Source organism: Phoxinus phoxinus, assembly GCF_949152265.1.
Source record: "Phoxinus phoxinus genome assembly, chromosome: 24".
In the NCBI taxonomy this organism is placed as follows: Eukaryota; Metazoa; Chordata; class Actinopteri; order Cypriniformes; family Leuciscidae; genus Phoxinus; species Phoxinus phoxinus.
In genome coordinates this window covers 24,654,219-24,665,663 of record NC_136899.1, presented here as the reverse complement: position 1 = coordinate 24,665,663, position 11,445 = coordinate 24,654,219, and the positions used below count along the sequence as shown (strand labels likewise).

The 11,445-nt window shown below is 37.9% G+C and overlaps 1 protein-coding gene across 3 annotated transcripts in view; it reads right to left on the bottom strand.

Annotated features, from left to right (window-relative positions):
* Window positions 1-651: 651 nt before the first annotated feature.
* fars2 (phenylalanyl-tRNA synthetase 2, mitochondrial) overlaps window positions 652-11,445 on the bottom strand; it is a gene marked incomplete at its 5' end in the record, with an annotated part of 156,027 nt that continues 145,233 nt past the window's right edge. For all 3 annotated transcript variants that reach the window (XM_079602429.1, XM_079602431.1, XM_079602430.1), the window contains one exon: window positions 652-2,096. In XM_079602429.1, the coding sequence (XP_079458555.1) occupies window positions 1,958-2,096 (139 nt within the window). In that variant the 3' untranslated portion in view covers window positions 652-1,957. The remainder of the gene's footprint in view (window positions 2,097-11,445) is intronic.

Below are 11,445 nucleotides of genomic sequence, written 5' to 3'. Positions count from 1 at the left end.
TACAATCCAAACAAACTGTTTTCTATTTAAATATGTTTTAAAATGTAATTTATTCCTGTGATCAAAGCTGAATCCAATTTACATCACAATTTTCAATTTACATCACAATTTTCAGTGTCACATGATCCTTCAGAAATCATTCTAATATGATGATTTGATGCTCAAGAAACATTTCTGAATATTATCAATGTTGAAAACTGCATTTTCATTATGCAATGTTGAAGTATTGTGACCCTGGATCACAAAACCAGTCACATGGGTCACAATTTTGAAATTGTTTGGATAGGACAATATTTGGTCGAGATACAACTATTGTAAATCTGAAATCTGAGGGAGCAAAAAAATCGAAACATTGAGAAAATCTCCTTTAAAGTTGTGCATTTATGTTCACGATTGTGCAGCATTCACTCACAAAAATACATGTTTTATATATTTACGGTAGGAAATTTACAAAATATCTTCATGGAACATGATCTTTACTTAATATCCTCATGATTTTTTGGTATAAAAGAAAAATCGATAATTTTGGCCCATATAATGTATTGTTGGCTATCGCCACAGATATACCCGTGCGACTCGTGACTGGTTTTGTGGTCCAGGGTCACATTTCTGTGGAAACAGTGATTTTCTTTAAAAAAAAAAAAGTCTTACTGAATGTAAACCTTTGACCGGTAGTGTTTTAATAATTTAATTTCAAAGATCACAATTTAGACAGTGATGACAAATAGTCTGTATCCGCTGAAGCTCACACATCTTTCATGCTTAAATCTGTTTATTATGTGTACAGCTGTCACTGACATGTCACACGCCAACATGTTGCTATAGTCAGAATTTCATTCAACAGTCATGAGTCTGATGAAGTAATGACTCCTTGTTTCTGTACACATAAAACCACATCTTATGGGATATTTATTGAAAATAATTCCAGTTTAATTTTCCTGCTAATGTCTGGGCGTCAGCTCATTACAGGCTTCCTCATATCTTTCCTAAGAAGATACTAATCTAGAAATAAGGGCTCTAGTTTCCTGCTGATCACCCGGCTGGCACGGATCCAGATGTGTAAAAGGCCTGTTTGACATGCGTGTTAAATCCGGCTGTTTGTAATATTATAAAGCTGGAGTCGGCCTGTGGTGTGGGAGTGCAATCCGACCTAGAGAGGTTATTATGACCCAAAAAGTCATTTCAAGGTCAAATCTGGCAAGTGTCAAAGGGTTGGTCGCCCCCAAATTACAATTATGTCATTATTTACTCAGCCTCTTGTCATTTCAAACCTGTATTCTGCTTTTTACCTTCCAGTTTCCACACAGTTACAGTTTATAGTGATCATGTCTGTCAAGCTTCAAAAATGTGCCATTAAACCAATGTAAATATCAAAATTAGTAATATAGAGTACAAAAATGTGAATTTTAAAAGGATGGTTCACTCCAAATAGAAAATTCTGTCATCCTTTACTCAACTTTGTTCAAATGACTTGCTTACTTCTGCAGAACACACACACACACACACACACACACACACACACACACACACACACACACACACACACACACACACACACACACACACACACACACACACACACACACACACACACACACACACACACACACACACACACACACACACACACACACACACACACACACACACACACACACACACACACACACACACACACACACACACACACACACGATTCGAATGACATAAGGGTGAGTAAATTACGGCGGACTCATTTTTGGCTGAGCTATTAATGCCATTAATGATGATATCTGCAAAAAAGCTGCATGAAAACTTTTCAGAAGGACATGATAATGAACAAATAATGACGATTTGGTTTGATTCTCCGATTATGTGCAGTTGTAGCCGCTTAAAGAAGAGTTTCCCCATGTTATCCGTTACCAAAGAGAGATGTGTCTACATCTGTGAATCTCCAGATGAGGGTCGTTGGGAAAGTTCAGAATCTTCCCTGAACTCCGAGCTCAGTTTCGGCTGCTTGCTCAATGTGTGTGTGGATAATGCGCACTTCCTCCTGGGACAGGGTCCTCTCCATGTGACGATACTCCACACGGTAACAGTGGCTCATTCGCTTCGTCCTAGGAGTGTAAAAAAGGAGAAAGAGATAGTGAAAATAGAGAAAGATCATCTTAAAGGCATGGTAAAACGCCATTTTCACAAGATGTAAAATAAGTCTCTGATGTCCCCAGAATGTGTGTGTGTGACGTTTTAGCACAAAATACCCCACATATTTTTATATAGCATGTTAAAGTTGTTACTTTTTGAGGGTTTGCAAAAACGCACCGTTTTGTGCCTGGCCCTTTAAATGCAAATGAGCTGCTGCAGAGGGCGGGGCTTCAAGAGCTTGTGTGTTAGCAGCTGCGATCACCTCACACACACACACTAAAATGACAGAAACTGTTCTGCCTTTAATGTTAAACCGGAGTCAGACAAAGATGGAGAGACTCAAGAAGAAGTGACAACATGTAGAAGCAACAGGACGTCTCTGAATGGTTAGTTGATGAGTTTATGTTGCTGATGTGGAGTTAACTATCTTTAATTAGCATATTCTGTCATGATAATCTATAAATCGGTCGTATAGGAACTGTTGTGAGACGCACACAGAGTGACTTTCTATTGCATGTGAAAATATGGATGCTAAAGTTTGAGCTGACTCACAAATGTGCTCGACTACAGCAACTCTTCCTCTTCTCAACATGGATTGTGTGTTCAGGGGGCGGGGCTTATGTACATTTTAGGGTTGGTGATGTCACTAACCCGGGAGGAATGTCGTGTAGTTCCTACCAGCCGTTTGTTGTAGTCCTTTTCTTTAAAAGCAAATATCTTCCTTTGCTTTGAACTGTGAGCGTTGTAACTTTGCAGATGTTGTTTATGATCAAACAGCAACATTACACACTAACTACAGTTAGAAAAGTGAAATCATACTTTACCACCCCTTTAAATGTACGTTCACCCAAAAATGTATTATTATTTGCTGTATTATTTTTCATACAACAACAGATCATTGACCATGAATGACAAAAACCACCCAAAAACGTACCATGAAAACAGTCGCTATATTTAAATTCATCTGAAGCCATACAATAGTTTTGTGTGATGAACGGACAGAAATGTAAGCCGTTATTGACTGTGGTTATCATCTTCCCTTCAGTGAGCTGTTCAACACTAAAGCAAATGAGTTATGAACATGAAAACCGGATCAGTCTGATTCATAAACCAATTATTCAAATCAGTTTTGCGAACTGTCTCAACCAATTCATTTAAAAGATCAGACCCGAAACAACTCATGAATCTGGTGGAGTTTATAGCTCAAAGATCATCAATGAAAAATGACTTGAATTTCTGTCTGTTTCTCGCGTCAGTTGCTCATTAGAAACACGCGCCTGTGGAGAAATGTCAGTGAAATAACAAAACATCCCTTTTCTAGAATGAAATGTCCAGTGAGTTGCACTAAAAGGGTGGCGTTGAAACGGATGAATGTGAATCTGCAAATGTTTTATCATGTTGTTTTTTTGTACATCTCGTGGCACTTCAGTGTTCAGAAAATAATGCATCACCTTCACAAAACCTGACTGATAGTGTTAACAGAAGCAACAGTGAGATAAAAACACATTTGCTGAAGCAAACATGCCATTATATCTGCTTCTACAAGAGTTTGAGCTCTTTTACCGTGACTCCGGTTTACCACGTCAGAAAAGCTGTACATATGGAGCTGGTTATGTGATGAAAAGGTACAAATGTCTTAGTTTACAAATCATGCATTATGATTAAAGTGTTTTGAGGTCATTGCATACACTCTAAACAATCTTGGGTTATTTTTTCAGTGTTTGGGTAGTTTTGTGTTACCCAGACCCTGGGTCAGATATAACAACCCATGTATTTATCGCAGGCTTTCAGCAAACTCTTTCAGGAGAGAGCAGTGCGTCATATTGGTGCGTGTCTTCAGTGAAATACAGGTTTGTGCACATTTTGATTTATCTATAAATTCATTATTGTGCTGTATATTGTTGACTTTTATGCAAAGCAACATACAGGGGCGCGATGTGAGTCTACAAGCGCCGGCAGGAGATCCAGCGCTGTTACGGTGGAAACGGGGCAACAGAGACTGGTCGATTACACTCTAAAAAATGCTGGGTTGTTTTAACCCAATTTTGGGTCAAATATGGACAAACCCAAACATTGGGTTAAAAATTTAATTTAAAAATGTAACCCAAAAGCTGGGTTTGTCCATATTTGACCCAAAATTTGGTTGAAACAACCCAGCATTTTTTATACTGCACAATATGATCGAACAAAGAAATTCTCATGCAAACCAGTGGTTGTGTGGAGTTTTAAACAAGTTTAGAGGATTTAAGTTAATCAATAAACATTAATTAATGTATGAAGTAAAAAAAAGAAGCTAGTATAGTAAAAATAATGGTAACGCTGATAATGGAGCTCTTTCCAAAGTTATACAAATGAGTCAGTCGTTGCCTTGGTATGCAAAAGTGTACAGGCTGTACGAGATGTAAATTGCTTCACAACTCGTTGAATAGGGCACCAGAAATCACACAGAAATGATGGTTCACTTCTACTAACTGTAAGTAACTTTGTTACTACATGTAAACTTATTCTACTCACCCGAACCAAGTCTACTACAGTCTCCTATTACTCTAATAAGAGTTAGTTCACAAGTTACTTATTGCAAGTAGAATGTCTAAATTTAACCATTGAAATAAAGTGTTACCATGCTTTATAACTTCAAATGAGGTAAATGCATTAAATATTATATTTTTAATGATTATCAAAAATCAATCTATGAATTCAATCTTTGTTCATCTGTAAAACTGTTTAGATGTTGCTAATACATTAATAATGTACAGAGTCAAAGCAAACATTTGAAAGTTATTGCATATTCATAGACACAATGTAAAATGTATGCTGATAGTTTGCTTCATTTCAACCAACGTAACGACAGCAACTGTAGGAAGCGTAGAATTGCATTAACAAAAAACTTAAGTCAAAAACACTGAGCATCTCGGAGCTGTTGGACTCTGGGTGCTTCTCTGATGCTTTATGATGTGAGTGTACATCCCAATGGGCACCAGGCCTGCTGACTGCAAATCCAATATCGGCAAAGTGAATCCGATGTAGCCTCACAACTCCCCGTTGATCTGCACTGGAATCCCAGCAGCTGCTTTGCTGCAGTTGCCTGTCAGCCATTTTGTTTCACTTCGTTGCTTTATAAAGAGTCCAAACCCTTGGCTTTTTTCTCAGTTTTCTGCAGTCTTGCTTACATGCAGCATGCACAAATAAAAAAGGAATCATGCTTGACTTTGGTTTTCTCCCAGGAGAGCGCTGTGTAAGTGAAAACTTTGTAGTTTCTTGTTCTTTGTTAATCCAGCTCCTCCCCTGAGACGAGGCTTATAGTGTGTGTGTGTGTGTGTGTGTGTGTGTGTGTGTGTGTGTGTTGACTGGCAGCTCCCTGAACGAGTTTGATCTATGTATTAGCTTGACCTGACGTACACTGTTGTATAACTTATTTGTGCAGAAAAAGCTGCAGTACAACAACTAAACTAAGATGAATGGCATAGTTCAGCCAAAAATGAGCATTCTGTCATCATTTACTCATGATGTGTCGTTCCAAACCTGTATGACTTTACAAAAAATATATATTTGGAAGAATCTTCACACAGCTCTTTTCCATCCAATGACAGCTGTAAATCCCCCAAAATGACCATTAAAAAAAACACCATAAACGTATCTAACAAGACTCTTTGAGCGAAGTAAACACAAGTTAATAATAAAATGAAAAGAAATTTGGGATCATAGTACAGGTGAAAATCAAATGTGAATATCGTGCAAGGTTTATAAGCTGTAAGCCATAATCATCAAAATTATAACAAATAAAGGCTTGAAATATCTAACTTAGCATGTAATGGTCTAGGGAATATATTAGTTTCACCTTTTAAGTTGAATTACTGAAATAAAGTAACTTTTGCACGATAGTCTAATTTTCCCAGTTTCACCTGGATATTGTAACTGGAAAAGTCTATTTCCATTGAAACAGACAATTGCGATGACAGGCAGAAGTGTGTGTGTGTGTGTGTGTGTGTACTCTTTAAAATAAAGGTTCTTTATTGGGATTGATGGATCCATGAAGAACCTGTACCATCCATGGAATCTTTCCATTCCACAAAAGGTCTTTATAGTGGAGAAAAGGCGTCTTTAGATTATTAAAATGTTCTTCACAATGCGAAAAAAGTCTTGTGGGAGCCTAACATGGTTCTTTTATGGCATTGCTGTGAAAACCCCCTTTTGTAACCTTTATTTTTAATAGTGTAAAGGTTAAAGCGTAAATGCACGGTTCTCCCCGCATCTCTGTATATCAATACAGCCTCTCTCAATCCTCACTGTGAAGAAGCTAAAAATAACCTCCAGATGAGTGTGATCCCTGGGGAAGCTAATCCGTAACTGATTGACACATAAGGAATGATCATACCTGGTGATGTGTGAGGAGAGATAATTAATCAAACCACAGTTAGTGGGAACAAAGACAGAGGTAAAGGGAAAGCAATTAACGTAAACCCCAGAAAGACCGAAAAAACGCTGATATAAATAGACCGCTGTAAAAAAAGATAGCTATGAATATATCTGTGAAACGTGACGGTTTTCTACCCACACATGCTGTGGAAAGCGCTTCTGTGAACTTGTGGAACCGTCGGCTGGCGCGCAGACGCCGTCTAACAGCCAGAGATCTACTGTGAGAGTAGATGCAGAGCCTGACACTTTTTAGGCTATCACCGGCTGCCACTGGGACATGTACGCTTTCACGCATCCCAAACAGCCAAAGCAGATAATTGGATAAAGTGATTTTTATCCAACACTAAAGTTTCTTACTTTTTAAAAAATCATTCCCTTTTTATCTCTCACATCAGCATTATATAAGGAATAAAATGCTAATCTGGGAAGCAACTCCAAGCTAGGAGTTTAACTGGAGCCAAGATGTTCTTAAAAAAATAAAATAATTAACTACACACTACTAACAAAAACTAGCTATATTGACCAGTGTAGTTATTGTTAACTACTGTATGTAAGGGGTAATGTACATCCAGCCGGTTGTTATCGCAGGATAAACCTCATCAGAGGAATCCGGACGGTCTTGCATCACCCTGTCGGGGTTTATTCTGCCATAACAACCGGCTGGATGTACATTATCCCGCTAAATAATTAGAGTCGAAATATTTTATTAGGTCTTTAAACACAAAGCTTCTGCGGAGAGAGCAGTTGCTAGCGCAGCAAGTTCAAACTACACAGACATTTAAGGGATACGGTATACAGTCATACCACTTACTACACAGCATTTGATCAAATACAGTAAATATTATTATTATGGGGATAAGAGATATTGATTTGAGATGAAACTTTTAAAATCTTACCTGTTTGTTATCTTATAAACCATTACAGTGTACAAGACAATAGTCGCAAAATGGCAGCAGCTGTGTTTGTATGAAACAAGAGAGAGCGAGTCCACAATAACGGATGACATAATTAAGTAACTGTATAGAAAGTATTGATTTGACTGAGTTTTAATAAAACTTCCACAAAGAAAAAACGTTCCTAGCAAGAGTTTCAAGACTTCAGTAACTTGAATGGGTGTTATCTGTTTTTAGCGATTGTTATCCGGGAATAACATACCGCTGGATGGTGCGATTGACCAATCAGAATCAAATATATAGACTGTAGTAGTGGTCAAAAAGTGATGTCTGGCCTAGGAAAATTGATATCTTCGCCGTTTATTCATTTAAAATATTAATAAACTATTTGATTGTTTAAGCATATTACGTACTGTAGTTGTGCTTGGAGTCAATGGTTTTATTTGTGATAATAACGCAATAAGCAGTTTGACAACTTTTTTGCCAAATAATGATGCAACTGATCAAGGGCTTCATTAGTGGCACCAGGTGTGCTTGAGCTAGAACACATGAACTGTCTGAACTGGCTAGGTTTGTTGAATGTCACGTTTGACTGCACGTTAGAAATATGGCAATAAGTCAAATAAATGGTCCAAAAAGTTAAGAGAAGATATCATATCTCCCTTCACAAACAAGGAACAGGATACAAAGATGGCGAAGGTACTAAATGTTCCTTGAGATACCGTTAGAAGCATAGTTCGCAAGTTCATAGTTAAAGGAACAGTGGTTACCTGGACGAGACAGGTAAGGAAGATGAAAAAGGAAGATATCAACGGCTGCAACCAGATCTCTGAGAAGGCAGGTTCAGAAAAACCCTTGAGTGACTGCAAAAGACCTGCAGCAAAACTTGGTGGCCACAGAAAGCCACAGACATTTTGGGATTCTGTTCTGTGGAGCGATGAAAGTCAAGTCAAGTCATCTTCATTTATATAGCGCTTTTAACAATGTAGATTGTTTCAAAGCAGCTTTACAGTGATAAACGGATAATTTAAGGTAACAGAGATTGTTTTAGCTTTATAGCGGTTCTTGAATAAAGATATTTTCCAGCTAAAGTTAGTTTTAATTGATTCACTTCCGTCGCAACGATCATTAGTTATTAAATTAGAGACCGCTAAAACGACACCGTTCTCTCTACACAGACTTTAAACGCGAACCCGTGAGAAACGCTGATGGCGATCACGTGCGCACCAATAATTAATTATATAGTTATGCGCATTTGAATATATGTGCGCAGGTTTGTAATTCCCTACCAACCAAGCCTTAACAAACTACTTGTCTGACCTTAAACATTTTTAGACAATTTTATCACTTCGGGGTAGATACGCAAAATCCAAATTATCCCGACAGCGCTTTATCTGTAGAGTGGTAAAGGGAACCTCCACAGGGAAAGGCTAGTTGGCACTTCAGGACTGCGTTGTCATCGGGTCCAGGCGAAGGTCCTTCGTCAGATCTGGATCCGGCAGGCTGCGGGAAAACCTCGGGATAAACAAAGACACTAAAATTAGCGTAGATGCCATTCTTCTTACGAGTACATCAGGATTTAAGGGAAGTGTTCCCAGTTCAGGCTGACCTAATCTATGCAGCCTAACATTGAGTTATAGAAGTCTATAATGTATTATGTGATGAAAAGAAAAAGAAGCCTGGCAGATTCTACAGTGGTATCACAGTCACCTGACTTGAACACCACATACAATCTCTGGTCAGATTTAAAGAATGCCGTTGCAATACGCAAATCCAAGAATATTACTGAACTGGAGGCCATTGCTCATGAAGAATGGCTCCGATTCCTCAGAAACGCTGCCAGAAGCGGGTGTCTGGTTATACATGTCGTTTGCAGCAGGTCATAAAAACACTATCTTTTCTACTAAAGATTGCCATGAAGTGGCTGACTTATTTTGAGACTGTAGAAGTCAATAAAAGTTGTGTTTTTAGTTGAATTTGTAGAAACAACTTGAAACATTTGTTGTGTTTCAATGACTTTTGTTTGATTGGTTCATTGCAAACAGCCGGAAGTCTGTAAATTGTGCCAATGTACCTGATTTTCAATGGTAAAATTTCAATTACAACTGTATATATGTATAAAAAAAAAAATATTAAAACTTAAATATTAATACATATTATAATAGTATTTAAATAATACTAAAACAACACTGATATTGGCACGTTGTCACATTCTGAAGTTGGAACCTGCCTTATAAAGCCTATTATAAACTTTTCAGCAAAATCAGTGCTAACCTGTTTTATGCAACAGTATGGAGGACAGTATCTGTAAAGACCTCTGACTTTGACCTCTTTTATTGAGATACAGCTTTTCTGACAACTGGCCCCATATGATTTATGACCAGAGCAGAATTTATCTGGCAACTACAACTAGAAAACAGCATACTTTATGTAACCGCAAACAGTGTGACTTTAACTAAATAATTCTACCAAAGAAGATACAGCACAATGCATCATCATCAGGGCTTCAGAGTCATTTGTGAAGCATTTCATTTGCATGAACCAACCGAATGACACAATTATGTAAAATGAATCACCCTTCTTAATGTTTCATATGAGAGAGAGGATATTTTAGGACAATTTTGTTATATTCTCTCAGCTAAAGCCGGAGGGGCAATACAATCCGATATGTCACAATATGTGTCATGCAACATCGCTACTTGTCAGAAAATATAGCTTGTTACTGGACAAGATACATTATTATGAAAACTGAAGTTAGTAGCGTCACTATTTTTGGCTAACAAAGCTAACAAGACCCAAAAGAAAAGCAAGCATGTTGAACATCGGCCTTCACATCCACTTCCCCCCGCTTTATTTTCAACTTCAATAATTCAAAAATATGCAATGAATCAATTAAGATGATATATTGTGAGCTAGCATGTTATTTCCATTGAGGTTTATGGTTCATGCGTAGCTTCCTCTGTCTCTTCGGCTCCGTCTAGCTTGGTAAAAAGAACAGCTGACATTTCCAGTGAACACACAGGTGTTCAATAATTCAGTGGCCACAGAAGGCGAACAGTGATCCAAACACACACAACAATTCCATTTTATTGGAGCTGACTCTGTTTTATTGCCTGGCAAAATTTGGTGTGGGAGTCGGCAGGTGCAGTTATTCATACAGGCTTTGCCGCAAATGGAAAGGTGTGTGTGTGACAAACTGCAACGAGGCACATAAGAGAGAAAAAACAACAACAGCACAGATATGAAATCTATTCTGAGTGACAGAAGAAGAGCTGAACCTGAGAGGCAGCGGGAGTGCGTCTCGGAGCAGACGTTTGTTAGCTGTTTATGATCAAATTGCAGAAACCAGAATTCATTTGACGTTGACTGAGGATTAGTTTTATCAAACGAAACTCTAAACAACTCAGTGCAAGAGCAGACAGAAACCTCATCTCTTCTTTCTTTTGTCAAAACTGGAAGTGCAATATATTTTCCTGATTAATTTGCCAGAGTTAATGGCACCAAAAAATTATTCTTTAAACAATTATTTTTATAGTCAGACGAATATATTTGTTGTTTAATATTAGCACGTGTACATGTTTTATATAGCCTATTTTACACAGACTGACAGACTGTCAGCTGCTTTCCCCAACCTTTAATTACGGATGTTAATAAAACCCAGTGCAAAACTCCCATGAAGCCAAAGAGATTCATTAAACGGCCTTGGTAATGTGATAAATTAAACACCGGCGTTCTCATTTTCAGCCCACAGGTTTAATGTATACATAACTTCTAATAGTATAGAACTGAACAGACTTAGCCTCCGCTATCCTCTCACCGCTGTAATTGAAAACTGTCCTTCCACGCTTTCCAGAAACCCTTTCTATCCAATATGAAGGTGACATCAAGCTTTTTTGCTCGGTGGGGCCGAACTAGACAATTTTTCAAAACCATTTGACATTCTTGTGTGGAACACAATAGGGGGATTGTTAAAAATGACACAGGTCGCTCTTTTCCCGTGCAATCATAAAAA